The sequence below is a fragment of the Leptidea sinapis genome, chromosome 30, assembly GCF_905404315.1.
Source record: "Leptidea sinapis chromosome 30, ilLepSina1.1, whole genome shotgun sequence".
NCBI lineage: Eukaryota > Metazoa > Arthropoda > Insecta > Lepidoptera > Pieridae > Leptidea > Leptidea sinapis.
This window is the reverse complement of record NC_066294.1, coordinates 7,776,782-7,797,603: the sequence shown is the minus strand read 5'-3', so window position 1 is coordinate 7,797,603 and position 20,822 is coordinate 7,776,782. Positions and strand designations below refer to the sequence as shown.

The following is a 20,822-nucleotide window of genomic DNA, read 5'->3' as shown; positions in this document are numbered from 1 at the left end:
CTACGTCACTTTGACTTTTCCTTGAAGGACGGTTTGAATCTATGTTCATGGGAGATGGGTTACTAAGGGAATTTTGATCAGAAATCCCTCCCCCGGGATCGGGGGGAGGGACGCCACCGATCATATTTACACAAACTCAATACTTACAATTATATATGACACAACACACGTATATAGACACACAAATTACTTAGAGAATCAACAGAAATTAAAATGCAGCAAATACACACAACAGGTAAATTAAGTAAAATAAGAATTAAGAAATTGCGTTAAACACTTGTTTCAAGCACTGACCCCGAAAAACCGAATCGAATAAGTTTATAATAATTAAACTTCCTAAGAAAATGTTGATAATCTCTGAATTGTCATTATGACAGTGGCATTTCTTTGTTTACATTTTTGGTATCGAATTACATTTCCGACTATAGGTGATTGACTTATCTTTTCAATTTTCATTATTTAATTTTATCGACATCGACATATTTTAGTTTTTATCTCGGAGCATTAATATACTATCTATATTCACTGAGTACTTTTAGCAAAGAATATATAACAGTACAAGTACTATTAGTTAAACTTGAAAAATGGAAACTAGGAAGAGAAGTTGGAGAGTAGAGTCTGTGGTAGAGTGCTCATGTACTTGATTTTCAAGTTACAACTTACAAGTAGAAAAGTAAACGCCGGTACTAGCCACTAGGTAGTAGCAAAAAATAAAAATAGTTTATTTACAATGGAAGAAGTTGATTCTATTATAATACATTTTCTTCGGCTGTTAAATGTGTAAGTAAATAAAATATTTTCTGATTTATGATTTACTTACTGCAACTACATAAAATGTTTACATACAAAATTTTATAAATAAACAGCAATATTGACGAAAGCGCCAAAAATTTAAGTGGAATTCCTGTCGAAACTATCATAGAAGCCGCAGCACGATGTATTTGTGCTATCAAACCAGGTTGGAAAGTACCTTCTACGCTTCCATCAGGTATTTCACAACGAATTGGTGTTGCAACACAAATTGCAGGATTCTGCAAGGTAGGATTAAACCCATTTACTTTAAAAATACATCCCATATTTCTGTGTTAGCTTTTCAAATTAATTTTTTGCAAAATGATAATAAGAAATTATTTCTTTTGAAGGATCTTGGATATGAAAATGATGTTGGCTATCAAACTTTTTTATATTCTAATGAAACTGAACTGAGAAGGCTATTTATGTATCTGATTGAAAAACTACCAAATGAAGACAATAAGGTACCTAATAAAGTATCTCCAAATAATAAAAAACAAATGTTAAAACAACAGATTAATTTGAAAATAGCTGAGGAATTGAATAAGATTTGGATACCACCTTGCTGCAATAAAAGTTTAAATAGAACACTTACAGATATGATATTTAATCATGGTGAGTTTCTTTTATATTTGTTTATATTTTTGTATTTGCTGTTGTGACAGGGTTTTCATACAACACATTAGTTGCTTAATTTTTTAAAAGGATTTTGATTATTTGAGGACTTTGGGCAGCATGTACTCAGAAGACTACACAGGCACTAGTCATATAGGGTATGCATGTGATGAGTACTATTAACTTCTTTGGGTGAGATTTTCCCTGTCTGAGTACACTTGGTGTGGAAACCCCACTTTAATCACAGTTTTGTTTTACCTACCAAGACCCATAATTTTAAATGTTGTTTCACTCAAATTAATGTTTTTATGGTTTAATAATGTGCCTAGAGTATATTACTGTTTACAGCTGTATCAAAACTTTCTGGGGATCAAAATGAATTTGTTTAATTTCATTTCTATCATCAAAAGCATAAACTATAGAATATAACATACAACTAATGCATTTACATATAAACACACACATATGCTATAATTATCTGAAAATTCGATTAAATAAATAGTTATCCAATAAAATGCACTTCAGTTAAAAATTACATAACAGCTATTGACATAAAGTATTAAATAATGATGTGATATAAAGTAAAAAAAATGTACTTATTTGTTTTTCCATTTTAGTTGAGACTTCAAAAATACAATTTGATTCTAAAGATATACAAGAAAAATTACTGACATACTGGCAACCAAAACTCATAAGTGATAATGAAAAACCAAATGTTAACAATATGATATTACCGAGTAAAAATACTGCTGTTGACTCTGAAACTAGATATGAAAGTGAAAAATCCTTGAGAGAGTTGAAAGAAACATCAATTATATTGAAACAGAAACTTGATACACTTACTAGTGAACGAAATGTAATGGAAGTTGAGTGCTCTCAGGTAAAAAAAAATGCAAATCATAAATGATACTTAACACTCACACTTACTTAATGCTACATGCCAATAGTTATTAACAGGGCAACCCACTGCTTTTATTTTTTTTAACAGTAGTTATATATAGGTTTTATTTATTTTGGTATTAGAAAGAAGAAATACTTCATATGGAATAAGCTTTATTGACGGTTATAATAAAGAAAAAAATCATACCTCAAACAAAATTAAACTTATAAAAATGGCTGTAGGTCACCTTATGGTAAGTGATCACCACCACTCACATTCTTCTGCAACAACACACTCACATATCCAGATGGTGGTGATGATATCCAAGTTTGAAGTGTATAATATGTATGTGGAATTCGGTCAGTCTTAACATTGTTTCAGTCGTAACATTCCATTCGTAACTACATTTATCAATATGTTGTTGTACACACACAATATAATTAATTCTAGAGCTATAAATACTCCTCTGGTATTGCAGGAGAATGTGGTAGGTGGTGCTCACTTAACATCAGGTGACACACACTTGTTTGTCCTCCTGTTCAAAAAAATGTCAAATAGTTTGAGCTGATTCTGCACTAGATCAACGCTTCTTAGAGAGCTAGAATGTCTAGGGCCGGCTTGAACTATTGTCTCTATTTAAGACTCCCAGTTTTTTTGTAGCCAATTTAACTTGACTTTCAGATGACCGCGGAATTGGAAATTACCCGAAATTTCCAGAATACTCTATGTATTCTGATCTTGTTGTCTTGGGTCTTGCCAAATACTGGTGATAGATAGTTAAACATTAAAAATAATATCCAGTACTGGTAGACGCTTATTAATGCATAGTAGAGGCATCCAACATATCATTCACATTCACGGGCATCATGTTCAAAGCGTGTCCAGTGAGAAAACTGGAGGTCCACTTGTATAAACTCTCGGCAAACCCAAATGGCCTTTGCTATATCCAAACTAAGTGCCAAGTAAGCAACCCTTGCATTCGATAGACGCCACCCATCTATATGTTAGGTATACTAGAAGACCGCCAGCCAATGTACCATGGTCAGTATTTAATTGAACTGGTGACTCTATATGTATACCAACAGCATCTGCTGTTTAATTATGCTTTCCACGATTTTGTAGAGCAGGAAGGCATATTGCTATTAAGTTAGTAGGAACCAAGCTGTCACTATTTTTGGGATCAGATTACCATGGGCTGACTTCCATGAGTACAGTGGAATGTTTGTTACACGGTAAGAGCAATATGGGAGTAATGTTGTCTTCTTAACTTCCGAAGACAGCTAAGCTCGCCAACTGTCTTTTGTCTGAAGATTCTGGCAGTTCATTCCACAAAATGGCTGTATGAGGAAAAGTTTCCAATTAAATACTTGACTATGAAATGCTAGAATATTGATTGAAAGAGTAATGAATGTGACTAATGACAAGGTATGGGATGTGCAAGCGGGATTTCGGAAGGGAATGGGATGTACGGATCAAGTCTTTTCCTTACGCTGCATCACTGAAAAATGTCTGGCAAAAAACCAGAAAGTATATTGCGCGTTCATAGACTTGGAAAGCCATATGATAGGATGAATAGAAAGGAATTATGGAAGGTCTTATCTATGTATGGGGTGGACAATTTTCTGATAAGGGCTCTGAAATCTCTGTACAGGGATTCTCAAGCCTGTGTTCGTGCCTATACGGGCTGGTTTGATATCTCCAAAGGTGTCAGACAAGGTTGTGTAGCGTCGCCTTGGTTGTTCCACCTATTCATGGATAGGTGCATGAATGATATGAGAGAAATGCAATGTGGAATCAATATGGAAGGGTTGTGTGTTAAGTGCCTCTTGTACGCCGATGATCAAGTCATTTTTTCATCATCGGTAAATGAGTTGCAACAAATGATTGACTGCTTGAACATGGAGCTTTAAAGAGAGAGGTTTGAAAGTAAATGCAAGAAAGATGAAAGTGATGGTATTTGAGAAGGATGAAAGGTTGACTGAGTGTACTATCATGATTGAAGATTAAAGGGTAGAACAAGTTACAGAATTCGTATATTTGGGTAGCATGTTTACAAGAGACGGAAGATATGAAGGTGATATTGAAAGGAGAGTGACTGCGGGAAATTGTGTGAATGGAGCGCTGCATGCCTTTATAAACAGAAGTCAGACTGTGCCAATAGAAGCGCGAATGGCTGTACATAATGGAGTGCTTGTCGCCACGTTAATGTATGGAAGTGAGAGTTGGGTATGGCAGAAGAAGCATAAAAGCAGAATTAACGCAGTTGAGATGCGATCACTGCGTAGTATGTGTGGGGTGAGACTGACTGATAGAATTTCGAATGCGGTAATACGAGCGTGCTGTGGTTTGAAAGAGGATGTTGTGACAAGGACTGAAAAAGGAATGCTTAAATGGTTTGGACACGTGGAGCGAATGAGTGAAGGAAGAATGACGCATCAAATATATAAGGCAAGTGTGTGTGGGCAAGTCGGTCGCGGGAGACCTCGTAGAACATTCGTCGATCAAATTAGGGACGTTTTGAGAAAAGGAGAAGTCCGAAGCACCCGCAACCGGCGAGCATGTATGAAAAGAGTAATGAATGTAGAGGAAGCGCGTGAGATTTGTAAGGATAGAAGCAAATGGCATTCTATTGTCTCTGCCTACCCCAACGGGAACAAGGCGTGAGTATGTGTGTGAAATACTAGACATCAGTATGATGGCAATGTTATTTCGTATTTTAACGGTGTCCGGTAGTTGATTTATATTTCCATGATACATGATTACACTTGGTAATGTTTCTAAAACTACCTCTTATAGGGCTTAGAATTCACGAAAAAGAAAAAAGTAGACGGCTATATTATTCATCTACATCAATACATTTTGTAAATATAGGTACAAATACAATTCTCTATTATGCATTTTACAGGCCTTAAAGAATGCTGACCGTATTGTATCAGACCTAAAAAATATACAGGACATCATGAGTAGCTTTGGGATAGACATTGATTCACAAGATGCAGTTGATAACAATTTACTGGAAAATGTACATAAAAACATAAAGGATCTCCATTCTCAAATTGAAGAATTGACATTTATGAATCTTGCAACTAAATTGAACATCGAGAAGAGCAAAATAAGGAAAAGTCAAAATGAGGTAAAAATAGATACAAAACCATTGATAACTATTGACTTGACTGTCTATATTAAAAATAATAGCAATCTAAATACAGTCAAAATCTGTTATAACGACATCGAAGGGACTACTCATATTGAGTCGTAAAAACCGATAGTTGTAACAACCGGTGACAGGTATTAATAGGAAAGATAATATGTATATTCATGTATCAAATTAAACTGCATTTTGTTTACTTCAATACAAACGTATAATATAAAAGAACAATATCATTTTTCCATCATTTTTGTATGCATAAAATCTGTAGTTTTAGTTTGTTTGAAACACTTCTGTCGTGCATACACATTTTGTAATTCACGTTGGATTTTAATCAGCGTATCGTCACATTTTCCCTGCATGTGGAACTCTTCATTAAAAAGAACAATCTTTCGTAATACACTAACAGCATTGAGACCGTCAATCATATTGGCACTGTAAGTTGTTCTTCCGAGTCTTCCTGTTCATTTTCATTTTCCTCTTGAACTTCACGTACAATATCATCCTCCGTAGCTGGTGCACAAATTGCAATAGACTGATCCACATCAATGAACTCGTCTGTTTCAGTAGTAGATAAAGCAGGTCGTAAATTTTGGGCTAATTGAGCCAAAGAAATATTGTCCTCTTCATCGTCGTCAATCACATCATCTGAGGTTCTTGTTATAAGACTTGTAAGATCTTTAAAACCTGCATGCCCAAAGCAGTTAGCTATAGTTTTTTGTGAAACTTTTTCACATGCTTCGGATATCATCAAGATGGCATCAAGAACCGTAAAGCTGTTCTGATTATTACTGTCAATGCTTTGTATTAACTTTAACACTTGCAGTCTTCTATAATGAGATTTTAAACATCTTATTACACCTTGGTCCATAGGTTGCAGTACAGATGTAACATTTGGTGGTAAGAACACGAGTTTAATACACTTCAGATTAGTAACAGCCGGATGAGCAGGACAATTATCAACTAAAAGAAGAACTTTCTTATTGTTTGCTTTTAATTCAGCGTCCCAGTTTCGTAACCATTTTTCAAAAATTTCCGATGTCATCCATGACTTCACATTGTTTTCATACGTTACCGGCAGTGAGCGTATGTTTTTAAAGCATCTTGGTTTCTTAGATTTCCCTAATAATATATAGATAACTAAAAGCTTCCTTTTACAGGATCCTGTCATATTTGCTGCAACCATGATCGTTAGTCTCGTCTTGGACATTTTTCCTCCCGAACAATTCTCTCCTTTGAATTTTAAAGACCTGTCTGGTGTCATATTGTAAAAAAGTCCGGTTTCGTCTGCGTTATAAATGTCTTCTGGACTGTAGCCTTCGCATAATGTAGGCCACTTTTGCGTAATCCATTCGTCTACAGCATCTTTATCCACACTGGCAGCTTCACCACTCATTTTCCCGCCGACAATGCCATGTCGAGCCCGGAAACGTTGAATCCAACTAGACGAGCAAACAAAATCTTCACCAAAACGTTGAGCAAAATCGTTTGCTTTTTGTTGAAGAATTGGTCCATTTATTGGCACATTATTTGTCCTTTGATATTTAAACCACTTTAACAAAGCTTCCTCAATCTTCGTTGTTCTGGCTCGTTTCATTTTCAAAAAATTATTGTCGTAAAGGATTTGAATTTTCTCCCTTTCTTTCCAAATGGTCGAAATTGTCGAGTGAGATACACCATATTCTTTTGCCAGGTCTTTGTTTGGAATTCCTTTCTCTAGCTTTGAAATAATATGCGATTTTTCTTCGCTACTGATTTGTTTTCTTTTTGCGACATGTTACAATTTTCACAGTTAACTCAACAATAATGTTTTGGTGCGTCTTGTGTAAAGGTAACAAACTGACTTAAGAGATATGACGAAGCGGGCCTTGAGGCTACGGCATGCATGTGCTTTGTTTCTAAGAATTACAAAAGATCCTAAACTTTGTTTACTTTTACGATAATAGCCATTGACTATTATACTGTGCCAGATGTGGATACAGTTACCTATTCAAATTGTTTACAATACAGCTGAGCCGGTCGTTCTACAGATATAATTCTCCGAAAACATTAACCAAATGTGGTCGCTTAATGCGGTATGTCGTAGTAAAGAATGTCGTAAAAACCAATGTTTTAGATAAGGCGGTCATATAACATTCAGCCAGGACCTTTGATTTTGGTAAATTTAACCGGTATGTGGTTCTAAACGATGTCGCCATAAACGGTTTTGACTGTATTTACACAATTATCACAACAAACATCGGAAGTTTTACCATTATATAAAAAATCCCCTGCTACTATAGCCTTGATTTTTTTTTATGGAATAGAGGACAAACGAGCGTACGGGTCACCTGGTGTTAAGTGACCACCGCCGCCCACACTCTGTTGCAACACCAGAGGAATCACAGGAGCGTTGCCGGCCTTTAAGGAAGGTGTACGCGCTTTTCTTGAAGGTATTCATGTCGAATCGTCCCGGAAACACCGCACAAGGAAGCTCATTCCACAGCTTCGTAGTGCGAGGAAGAAAGCTCATTGAAAACCGCACTGTGGAGGACCGCCACACATCCAGATGGTGGGGATGATATCGTAACTTGTGGCGTGTCGTGCGAAGGTGAAATTCGGCGGCAGGAATCAGGTTGAACAGCTCTTCGGAACACTCCCCGTGATAAATGCGGTAGAAGACACACAATGAAGCGACGTCTCTACGCAACGCCAAGTGATCCAGCCGTTCACAGAGCGCTAGGTCCCCGACAATTCGAGCTGCTCTGCGTTGCACGCAGTCGAATGGATCGAGCTGATACTGGGGTGCGCCAGACCAGAGATGACAGCAATACTCCATGTGAGGCCGGACCTGCGCTTTGTAGAGCGCTAGAATGTGGGCCGGCTTGAAGTATTGCCGTGCTCTATTTATGACGCCCAGCTTCTTCGAAGCCAATTTGGCTTTGCCCTCCAGATGGCCACGGAATTGGCAATCGCTCGAGATTTCGAGACCCAGTATTCCGATACTTGCCGGTGATACGGCAAATGGGGTTTTTTTTAGTGGTAAACGCGCAAACTTGAGTCTTCTGGGGGTTAAATTGGACAAGGTTCAACTTACCCCATTCCGCGACCTTCTCGATAGAAGACACAAGTTTCTCCCGGCACTGCTCGACGTTTTCCCGAGGGAGACCTGCATGGCCCGTGTATACGGCATCACCAGTGCTGTCGTCTGCATAGCAATGCATGTTGGCGGTGTCCAACATATCATTGATATGCAGAAGAAACAGCGTGGGAGATAGCACACAGCCTTGGGGCACTCCAGCGTTCACGGGCTTGGGATTCGAGCAATAACAGTCGACAACGACCTGTATGCTGCGCCCAGTGAGGAAGCTGGAGGTGCACTTGCATAAACTCTCGGGAAGCCCAAATGATGGAAGTTTTGCGAGGAGCGCCTTGTGCCATACACGATCAAAGACCTTCGCTATATCCAGACCAACTGCCAGGCCTTCCCCCTTGCTTTCAATAGCCGCCGCCCATCTATGTGTTAGGTATACCAGAAGATCGCCAGTCGACCGACCATGGCGAAAGCCGTACTGCCGGGCGTTGATCAACTGGTGACCCTCAAGGTATACCAAGAGCTGGCGGTTTATTATGCTCTCCATGATTATGGAGAGTAGGGAGGTAATAGAAATAGGCCTGTAGTTTGCCGGATCCGAACTGTCTCCTTTTTTTGGGATCGGATGGACAAGGGCTGACTTCCATGAATCAGGGACTACGCCTTTTGAATAAGAGTGAAGGAATAAACGCGTTAGCACCAGCGTCAATTCAGGGGCACACGTTCTAAGCACGATTGGAGAAATGCCATCCGGCCCGCTCGACTTCCTGACGTCCAACGAAAACAGAGCTCGCCTAACAGTCTTCTGTCGGAACTGTACTTCAGGCATAGAGCTCTGACACCGCGGGATGGTCGGCGGTGTTTTTCCGTTGTCGTCAAGAGTCGAGTTGGAGGCAAAAAGAGTGCACAGGAGATCGGCTTTCTCTTTTGCCGTATTGGCCAGGGTGTGATTCCTCATGTGCAACGGCGGCATGGACGGCTGGTTGAAGTTAACAAGAGCAGCTATCGACAACGACTAGAACTTGCGTGTCCCGGTCGGGTAGCTGGAAAGCTGCTCGCCAATTTCGCACGGGCGATTTGCTGCTTAAAAAATCTGAAAGCACGGTTATATTTCCTCTTCAGAACTTTGCAGTTCGGATCCTTTGAGCCCAGTGCCGCAACCCAAGTTCGATACGCCTGTTTTTTGCAGTCAGATGCTGCTTTAACTGACGCATCGAACCAGGGCTGTGATCTGCCACCGATCGGTACTACAGAGCTTGGTATAAAAATATCCATGCCCTGCAGTATCACATCGGCTACTGCAACGGCGCAGGCACTAGGATCATCCAAAGGGAAGCAAACCCTGCCCCAAGGGTAGGATGCAAAAAAGGTACGCATCCTATCCCAATCTGCTGACTTGTAGTGCCAAACGCGGCGGGTCACTGCTGGTCTGCGACGTTGGCGTCGGATAGGCACTATACTCCTGACCAGGCAATGGTCGGACGTTCCGAGAGGGGCGTCGAGAGAGACCTGGTAACCATCGGGATGTGTAGTCAGCAGAAGATCCAATAAGGACGGCATGTGGCTATCCACATCCGGGAGCCGCGTTGGCGACTCAACCAATTGGGACAGACCTTACACGAATGCAAAATTATGCACAGATCGCCCTGCGTAGTCTGTAGTACGTGATCCAAGCCATTCGGCATTGTGCCCGTTGAAATCACCCAAGACTACGATTTCAGCGGAGGGGATCTGAGCAAGCACGTCATCAAATGCCGCTTGAACGCAGCCCATGAGGTGATCCGTTTCTGCGTTACCACTATGGGACCTGTAGACACATGCATAGATGCGGACGCGGTCCTCTAAATCTACGCGGAGCCGGAGATTAGACAGGTCCCTACCCTCAAAATTGCCGAGATGGCGACAGGCATGAGGCATGAAATTATGCTCAATTTTGTACCCGGGGTAAACGTACCCCGGGGTAATCAATTTAACGAAATATGACGTATCGCTAGGTCGAGATATCTGCGTCTCCGTAAGGAAACACAAGGCCGGCTGCGCCGTCTCAAGGTGGTGGTGGACGGCGTTTAAGTTGGAGTGAATTCCCCGGATGTTACAAAAGTCTACGTTAAGCTTGGAGCGGGGTGCAGTGGTGTTGCTGCCCTGTTTGTCCTGTGACATACGCGGTACTGTGCCCTCCTCAGAATACGAGGGGCAACTGGGCCTGCGAGCGACCTTTCTCGATTAGTATGCGTCTAGAACACTCGTGTCGTTGTAGTTTCTATGCAGGTGATGTAAATGACATCTCCGCCTGCCTGTTACATGATCGAGCTCCACTTTGTATGAAACCCTTATCGCTCTCCGCATTCCGTTTTCCCGTATACATACAAATTTAACTCATCAATGATAACAAAGTTTGGCATTTTTTATATCGGTAAATAATATCAAATTATAAATACTTTATCACATGAATCTATTTATTATTTTACATTTTAGTGTTTTTCTTAATTCTTTTAGTGTTGCTTACTAAAACATAATTACTAATTCTATTTCCTGCTAGTCTGACCTATTTTTCCTTTATTTTTCGCCCTGTTAGAGTTGTGAGAAACTAATTCTTGACTGAAAACTGTAGGCTCTTAAAGTACCCACGTCTGTACTTATTTTATTCTTTTGCCTTTATTCTTTATTATTATGTAAATGTTACTGAATAAACAATGTTAATGAATTAAAAACATGCATGTTCCTTACAGCAGCAAATTATTTCGCCTTTTCTTTTACATATCTAACTCAAAATGTACATTTTAGTCTGAAAGAAATAAATGCAAGAAAAAATTATTAACTTTAAAAGAGAGAGCTAAGGAAATGCAAGATGAATGCGAAAAGAAAGAAAACATAAGAAATCAACTGAAACTAAAGTATGAGAAACTTAAAGGTGGAAATAAAAGGTAATGTGTACGTATTATTATTAGATTCTAAGACCAAGAATAATAGCAATTCTGTATTTTTATGAGCATAGAAAGAAGGCCATAGAGTAAAAGAATTCTAAGGACTTACCTATTATGAATTTTTTTTGAGCCAATCAATTTCATTCAATTTAGACCAAATAGCATCATTGTAATTTAAATTGTGTAACCATTTTTGGTAAGGCTACTTTTTTTTTTATAACTGGCTCTGTCGACTGAATGTCGACGATTCGGCCAACGTCAAGGTGGAGAGATTTTTTATTTTAATTTAGCTGATTTAAAAGGAAATGATCGGTTGATATATCTGTGGTTTTTTTGTGAACTGAAGAATAGGCAACAAGAGTTAGTACGGTTAGTAATAAACACCCAATATATTAACTACCTTGTTAGTATCTAATCTAAGTTTAAGGGAGAAATGTGTGAATGTATATATGTGCCTAATAGAAGCGTAGAAAGTATGGAGGATAGAAATTACAATTTAATATTATTGCGGGAAATAAATTTGTAAAGAATCTTTATGAAAGGGGAATGGCATAAATTAAGAAGAAAAGGGATGTTGATGGGGCGAGGGATATCCTTCGGTAGAAGGTCATATAAAGGAATTGACAATTTAGGGCAATAGAAAAAAATATGTTCAAGAGTACCTTCCTCAAGGCCACATTCACATATAGAATGGTCCCTTACCCGGATCTTGGCCAAAAATACTGGGGAACAGACAAATCCCAAGCGAAGTCGTATGATGACAGAAGTGAAAAGTTTACTTTGTTTTTTTTTGAGGAAAGAACCAGGGCTTGGAGGGGATAAAGGGTTGGATAGAACCATAGAATTTACCTTTAGTTTGTTTTGTGATTTGCCATAACGCATTCCATGAATCAACCAGAAAGTGTTTAGACAGCGCGTAGATCTCGAGGAAAACAGTAATTTTAATGTTCCAGACTGAATCGCGTCTTTAGCGCACGAGTCTGCAATTTCATTGCCAGTTATCCCTAGATGACTAGGTATCCAAGTAATGCAACTTCTATTCCCATTATGTGACATCTGTACAGGGATGCCTTTGTTCTTAAATTAATTGTGTAGTTGTTTGAAGATTTGATAGGATTTTTTGTTAGGTCCAACAAGCAGCTTAATGAGTCAGACAAGATTAAAGCCTTGTTGATCTTATGTGATTCAACATATGACACCGCCTCTGACAGGGCAATTCATTCGCCAGTAAAGATAGAATTCTGCGGGGAACTTTTGTAATTGAAAATTATACGGAACTTAGGGATCCAAACTGCAGACCCGACCCAGCTATTGTTGGATAATTTGGATGCGTCCGTGTACAACGTCACCCAATCAGAAGATATAATAGAATTAAATTTTCTATTGGCTTCAGGACAGTGTTTAGTAATTCCAAAGTCAAAGAAAATTTTAGGTTGGAAAATGAGAGACTGATATTCTACTTCAAAGACTGGGCATAAGGCTGATTGGTAAATGGGAACTGGAAAGGCTTTAAATTTAGTATAAGAATTAATTAACGGAGGCGGATCTTTATGAGACCAATATAAAGAAGTTTTAATAGTTAGAGACAAAGAGTGCAGAATATCAAGAAGGGGGTGTGCGCTAAATTGGATTACGTTAGTTAGGAATCTATCGGCTAGGTACTGACGGCGAAGGTGAAGAGGTGGGTCTACACACTCCACTTGGAGAGCGTTAACGGGAGAACATTTCATAGCACCAGTTATGATTCGTAAGCATTTGCACTGAATTTTCTCTAATTTGGACAGGGCTATTTTGCTACACGGCTCAAGTAGAAAGCTACCGTAATCAAAATGACTACGAACGATAGCATTGTATAAAAGTTTTTGACAAAATGGGTGGGCACCCCAGCGTACCCCCGAAAGGGCCCTCATAACGTTGACACCCCTCTCACATTTCTTAACAATGTACTTCAAGTGGTGAATACCGGAGAGCTTAGAGTCAAGAAAAAGACCTAGGAATTTAACATTGTCCTTAAACGGGACTGATTCATCACCTACTGAGAGATTTATGACCGGTATAGTGCCTTTTCGGGAAAAAATAACCGCAGTAGATTTGGGAACAGAAAGAATGAGGTTGTGGTCTAAGAGCCATTGATTCAGATAATATAAAGCAGAATTTAAGCAAGATGATGAATAGTTGAAAGAAGATGAGATGGAGTATAGTGCTATATCATCAGCATATTGAAGAATTTTGCAGAATGGGCTAACAGTAAGGCCTAGGTCTGAAGTATATATATTATATAGGATAGGACTTATCACCGAACCCTGTGGGAGGCCCTTCCAGACAGTTCGGGGTGGGAGGAGGGTTCCTTGATGGCGGACGGAAATAGACGGGACCCATTAACATATTACCAATGATATTGATCAACCTAACAGGAATACTCAGCTGGTGCATTTTCTGCCTGAGTAGAGGAAGGTGAACGTTGTCATATGCCGCTGAGACATCTAGAAAGACCCCAACAACATGCTCGCTTCTAGAAAATGCTAAACGAATTTCAGAAGTAAGGATGCTTAGGTTGTCCAGCGTATACCTTTCCTAAAGCCATATTGGCTATTAGAAAGGAGATTTTTATTTTCTATTATCCATTCTAATCTGTTTTTTACCAAATTTTACATAATTTTGGCCAGAACTGACGACAAAGCAATGGGACGATAGGAGGAAGCAACCAATGGGTCCTTGCCAGGTTTATGGATGGGTATAATAATTTGTGTTCTCCAAGAATTCGGGATTGCACAGGAGGAGCAGAACGAATTGAGAATATTAAGAAGGACTTTTTTGCTAGTGGTAGAGGATTTACAAATGAAGGAATAAGGTATACCATCCGCGCCAGGAGAGGAATCACGAAGGTGATCAAGAACAGATGTTAGTTCGGAGAAGGAAAAAGGATCGTTCATTTTGTCTGAGTCGGAAAGGGTAGAAATCGGATCGGGGGTAAAAAGGCAATCAGATTCAGGGACGTAGGGAGGAGCTAGATGGCAAAAGAAGTCATTAATAAAAGAGTTTGGGTCATTGTTTGAAATGTCTGGCATGTCAAAACCTCTACGATACGTTTTTATATTTTTCCAAACGAGGGAAAGGGGGGAACGAGGAGATAAGGATTCACAGAATTGACGCCATCCAAGGGATTTCTTTTTGGAAAGAAGTCTTGATGTGCGAGCAGAAATCTGTTTAAATGAAATAAAATCTACCATGCTACAAGATGTGGAGAATATTTTCTCAGCTTCTTTTCGCGAGCGGACCATGGCGGAGCATTCAGCGTCCCACCAAGGAGGGGAAGAAGTTAATTTTCGGTCAGGATTTTTTATGGGAATTGAAGCATTAGCAGCTTGTAAAATTGACGATATGAACTTCTCATACATCTGGATACAATTAGATGTTGTTATCTGTGTAAAAGTGTCACTTTCTGAGTCCATAAGCAATGAAAATTGATGCCGATGGGCATTGGCGACCATCCATCATTGAGGATACATAAATTTATGTCATCGACGATAACGAGGGTCAATAAAATGAGAACCCCAGATGGTGTGTCGGCAATTAAAATCACCTAATACCACCATCCGCTAGGTATTGAGGAGAATATAGTATTTAGTTCGAGAATGATGTTAGAATTGGGGTGAGGAATATAAACAGAAACAAAAGATATATTTGCAGCTCTGGTAGCTACTACATGTAAACCTGGATTATGTATAGGCGCAATAATTTGGGAGAATGTCATACATGTATTAATCAGCAGTGCACAACCTGCCCAACCATCATCCCTGTCATCCCGGAGGCAAGAAAAGCCTGAAATCCTAAAATGGGACCCAGGCATGAGCCACGTCTCGGAAATGGCAAGGATAGAAAATTTGTGTCGATAATCAAATATGACAAATCATGTTTATGACGGCGAATGCTTCTACAATTCCATTGGAGTATTTGGAGACCTATAGGAGCCATTATTGCGGGAAATGACTTCAAGTAACTGTTCAACCAGGGCAGAGACATTGTTCGGTAAGGCGTCCGAGAATTTGGACAGCATATTAATAAGAGAGCAAAGAAGTAGTTCAGCAAGATTATCATTTGGAGTGGGGAGAGGGGTTGATTCTATGGATGGCAATAGCTGCAAGGCACAGCCGTTTGGCTGGGAAGAGGAGGGAGAGGAGATAATATTTTGGTGAGCCTGACGGTCATAGGATTTCCCTAAAACTGGTTTAGGTTTAGCTGCCAAGTGCGAGGAGTGGTGGTCGCTGGTTGGAATTGAGACGTTCGAGGAGTAACAGCGGGGGAATGAGGTCTAGAGACTTCAGAATAAAGTCGTCTTGGTTTATTAAACCTGGTTGAGGCTTCCGAATAACTTATATTTTCCTGTGACAAGATAAATCGATTTTTGGCGAGCATGTTCGGGGCATTTACTATCGATGGCCATGTGACTTCCACCACGACAAAGGAAGCAGGAAGCCTCCAAGTCATTAGTTGTGCAAGACTATCCGGAATGAGGTTGAGCGCATTTATAACATGGCTGTGGCTGAGCATTGTTTGGCTATATGCCAAATCTGCAGCAGTTACGGCATTGAATCGTGGGAAGCTGGTAAAGGGAAACTGGGAGAGTAGCATGGTAGCAATATACTTTATCGGGTAAGGATTGGCCCAAAAAAGTTAGTATCACTGAGTTTGAAGGTACTCATGTGGTAATGCCATCATTCCTAACCTTAACATTTAGCCTTCTCGCTCGAATTACCTCTCCACAATTTACTGGTAACACTATGCCTTGAATAAGTTCTTCGAGGGACCAATCTGTAGGTATATCGCGGACCACCCCCATACGAAATATTTGAAATTTCGGAATATACGCAGAATATTTGTTACATTCTAGAATATCCAAGTCTAAGAATTTGTTAGCTTTTTCAGCTGAAATAAAATCAACTGAGATCTTATTGCAAGTTTCTTAATGCCTCCCTCTTTAATACCGGTTATATTATTTTTGTGGAGGAATTGTGCAAATTTAAGGATTTTCAATGCGTATCCCGATGCGGGATCTGGCTCAATTTTAGAGACATATACAGAGAATGGGCCTTTGTCTTCATCAGAGTATTTAAGGTTAGAGTCAGAGTCAAAACCAGGTTTCGAATAAATTGATTGGATCGATTCTGCCGGTGTCCTTATCTTCTTGCCATCAGGTTTAGTTATATCCATCTCTGCCGTTCTTTTCAATGCTCTTGATTTGTCTGGGGGTATGCCCCCCCTATCATCAGGCGGCTCCTCCATACTCACTTCCACTTATAATTAGAAAAATACCATATACTTACCGATAATAGTTATACCACCACCAAAACAACACTAACAATAAAATTCAGATTCACAAACACCACGATCAGCGTTAACAAAAAAATAACCTAAATTCAACAACCTCTCTCAACCACGCGTTGAACCAAAGTCTTCTAAGGCTACTTAACATATCGTCACAGTGAATTACTGTATATCGGGAGCGTCAAATAGTTCACTTTTATGATACCCATGCATCAGCCACGTCTCCGAAAAACAGATCACGTCGTTACAAACACATACAAAGGTTTCTATAAACTTGTACTATTTTAGAGCGAAGCCTATGAACGTTTTGATAAAATACTGTAATAACCATCATTGAAAACGCACGAGTTAATTGTTAACATGTAGGTATTAACCCCCTTATTCATAATGGTCCGCTAACATTAAACAGCCGCTTAGGAGTGTTTTTTCTCATTCTGACTTAGGTCAATAGAAGAAGACAGTGTGAGAATTAGCAATGCTTTAAGTTAGCAGACTATTATGAATAATGGGGTATGTGTAGAATGTATTGTTGTGAATTATGATGGTTTGTTGTTTTTCAGACATATTTATACGAAACGAATATTGGAAATAATTGGTAATGTAGAGAAGCAGAATATTGAAATAAAAAAGATTTTAGATGATTCTAGACACCTTCAAAAAGAAATTAATATGTTAGAAGGGCAGTTAGAAAGATGTTTCTCACTCGCTGATGAGACACTTTTTAAGGTTTGTATTTTTTTGTCTGCCATAAATTCGCCAATCTGGTTCGAGATATCCACCAATTTACATAAATTAATGATGGATTCCACGCACGACACGCCATAAATTAGGATATCATCCCACCATCTGGATGTGTGGCGTTCCTCCACAGTGCGGTTTTCAAGTATGCGGATGCGGTTCTCACAACAAACTGTGTGTGCAATGTTTCCAGAACGATACGACATCAGTATGTAGGGGCGTTGGTGTTAAATTAAATAACTTATAACAAGCAAACGCACTATATTTACATCGATCAGAAGGTTATATATAACTAATCACTATATGCTAACACTTCTAATATAATTTACAGAACACGTACTATATTATCATTAACGCGGGCAGTGCACAGGTTGAGTTGCCACGTATGAGATAATGAATGAGACATGATAATGAATCTGACGTAATCCACTCGCATTCACCAAGTCTCGAAACCCGTTGTCGATTGGTCAAGCCTGCGCAGAGATCGCGGTGCGCATGCGCCGGCGCAGTATCGACTTGCCGCGGCGACACACCACAGCTCAGCAGTCAGCTGTCAACTCAGTCTGTACATCACGCGCGCCAATGACAGTCGCGTACCGAGGCTACATGTGCTCTCGGGCGCGCGAAAGTACGAAACTGAACTAACCACCACAAGTACCTTCCAAAAAAGCGCGTAAACCTTCCTTAAAGGCCTGCAACGATCCTGTGATTCTTCTAGTGTTGCAAGGGAAATTGGGTGGCTCATCAATAAAAACAATGAACACCAATCGTTTTATTTTTTGAAAATCGTGCACCAGTGCCCAAAGAAACTTGTATCTATTATCTGTCCCCTCTATTGAGGTCCATGCGTAGTTTAGTTATCATGCGTAGGTTAGCTATAACATGGTTCGTCATGCTCACTGGATGGCATTGCATGCCGCGGCGTCGTGGGCCGGATCGTCTCCATCCCTCAAATATGTGCGAAGGGAACGATGCCTGCTATGGATCAGGCATCGTTCCCTTCACATGCGTCGACTCGTAAGCGGGTGCTGCTTCTGGTGCTAGGTCGATAGTTAATCATTGTATTTGTTGGATGCAATTACTATTTGTGACAAACATTGAGTTCAAGCTCTATAGGCTGATGCATCCAATATACGATAGTATATTTATCTACACCCATGCTTTAAATTCTCTATTAAAGATTCTGAAACAGTTAACTTATTACCAACATTAAAACCCAATGTCGTAATAACCATTACATCATCCAAACGAGTGTTGTAATGTTGTACTGAATTTCATAACAACACTCCTTGGTTTTTTTTTTCGATCCCTTCATGCTCAAAGAGTTTCAACATACAGCCACATTCTTATTGCTGCGTGGTATCTGTATGAATTTCAAAAACAGAACATTTTCGTTTAAGCGCGTTCCACACTACCTGAACGTGGCGCGCCGTAAAAAAAAGTAGGTTATTCGAAACTAAACTCGGCTTCGCCTCGTGTGATAAACCCACATTCGTGTTTTAATTCCCCTTATTAAAATACCCTATTTGATTGAAAAGAGTGGCCGTTGAGTTTCTTATATTATGTTCTCCTCACTAGCTCAACTTTTTACGAAGTTATGGTACATTCAGTGATTTAAAAGAAATATTTATAGTGACGATTCGGAAGTCTTAGTTTAAGCCTCTTTGAATAAAGTTTATTTAACTTTAACTTTCGTGTTGCCAAAATAACGTTTTCTCGCTCTTCAATCACTCTTCCCACTGCTTTACCAATTATCTGAATAACAGGTCTCGTAATCCCGAACAATTGCTAATTCTACAGCTGCTTCATTATATGTCTAGAAACTCTTTTATTGCGAAGAGCTGTCTAACCTTTTTCGTGCCACCGTGCAGTAGCTACACACAACGGAACCAATGGACCAACACATAATTACTGTGGCACACTCGCGATAACAGTTTAGCACTCTTACTTGTATTTTATATTCTGCGCCACCAGAACCCACCATCAATCCAACATTTAAAAGTAATAAATAACAAACACACTTTATAATATTTTTCAGGATGCTAAAAAAGATGACCAAGCTAAGAAGGCTTACAAATTACTAGCTCTATTACATTCGGAGTGTAATACAATTGTATCACTTGTAAATGACATGGGAACACTTGCCAGGGATATTGTTGATTTGGAAGACAATATTAAATCAGAAAAATCTAAGAGAACTGAAGATATTTTACAAAAAATACAATCAGATCTGGCAAACCTACAAACGGAGTCAAAATAAAATATATTTTGTAGATATTACTAATAAAAAGTATGTTTAGATAAGAGATGTTTCTTGGGGAGGTGGAAAATACATTTACGTATTTAGACAGTGAAACAGGGCCTATATGTCAGGCTCGGGTGTGATCATGAACTCCAATGAGTTATTTTATTATTTATATTTTATACTATTAATCATTTACAGAAAGAATCTTAAATTAACATAGTCTCACAAAACTGTTTGGACAGTTTGACTGCAGAATCAAGTCTAAGTTATAACACAATGTCAGTTTATTTATTAAATCAAAATAAATTATAACTTCTTATTTAATAAATTTTTTATACACACATCACACATAGTTTTTTAATTAAACACCAAGAACTTAGATAAGTCTAGATAGACTCAAAAGCTGTGAAAGCTTCGGAAAAATTTAAATATTTTTATCACAGGCTAATAAGTCTTTAATAAGGAATAATTGTTCACTAAAGTATTAACCTGGCCTGTTGTCATGCATTATCAGAGCTAGAAAATTTATAAGACATTTATATTATCCTTAGTTTAGGTAAGTATGAATCACATAGTGTCACATAAAACTGTTTAAAATGGTTTTTCGTGACAAATTTTATATGGTTTGTTGTCAGTCATGTTCAGAGGATCTGGAACTAGTTTTCGAGATACCAGTACTTCGAAAATGAACAGGTGTCTATAGAAAGACAAAGCTATAATAATTTGCTGAGGACCCATGTAAAAGCTAAAAAGACCAGGAGAGTGTTATACAGAGATAGGTATGTTTTAAAGATATTATGCCGGATGGTGGGGGCTGTGTAATGTTTTGGGGTAGCAGAACTTCTGAACATAGTTAGGCTCTCTAATTAACAACACTGATTACCAAACTCCTTATTCCTTATGTACGACTAGCTTGGGCTATTACAGGAAGTGCTCATGTGTTTATGGACGACAATGCTGGAGCACATCGAGTGGGCGACGTAGACACTTAAGTGAAGTAGGGATCCACTGTTTAGATTGGCCAGAACGAAGTCCCAACCTTTATATGCTTTACATCTATGGGACTTTCAAAAGCGACGTGT

The 20,822-nt window shown here is 39.1% G+C and overlaps 1 protein-coding gene across 1 annotated transcript; it reads left to right on the top strand.

The window, feature by feature from the left end:
- The first annotated feature begins 418 nt into the window (after nucleotides 1-418).
- On the top strand, nucleotides 419-20,086 carry LOC126973698 (coiled-coil domain-containing protein 22 homolog). The gene is made up of 8 exons (XM_050821026.1): nucleotides 419-780; nucleotides 867-1,038; nucleotides 1,143-1,407; nucleotides 2,025-2,287; nucleotides 5,193-5,420; nucleotides 11,293-11,432; nucleotides 17,318-17,483; nucleotides 19,534-20,086. The coding sequence occupies exons 1-8, from the start codon at nucleotides 731-733 to the stop codon at nucleotides 19,753-19,755; spliced, it is 1,506 nt and encodes a 501-aa protein (XP_050676983.1). The 5' UTR covers nucleotides 419-730; the 3' UTR covers nucleotides 19,756-20,086.
- Nucleotides 20,087-20,822: the final 736 nt, after the last annotated feature.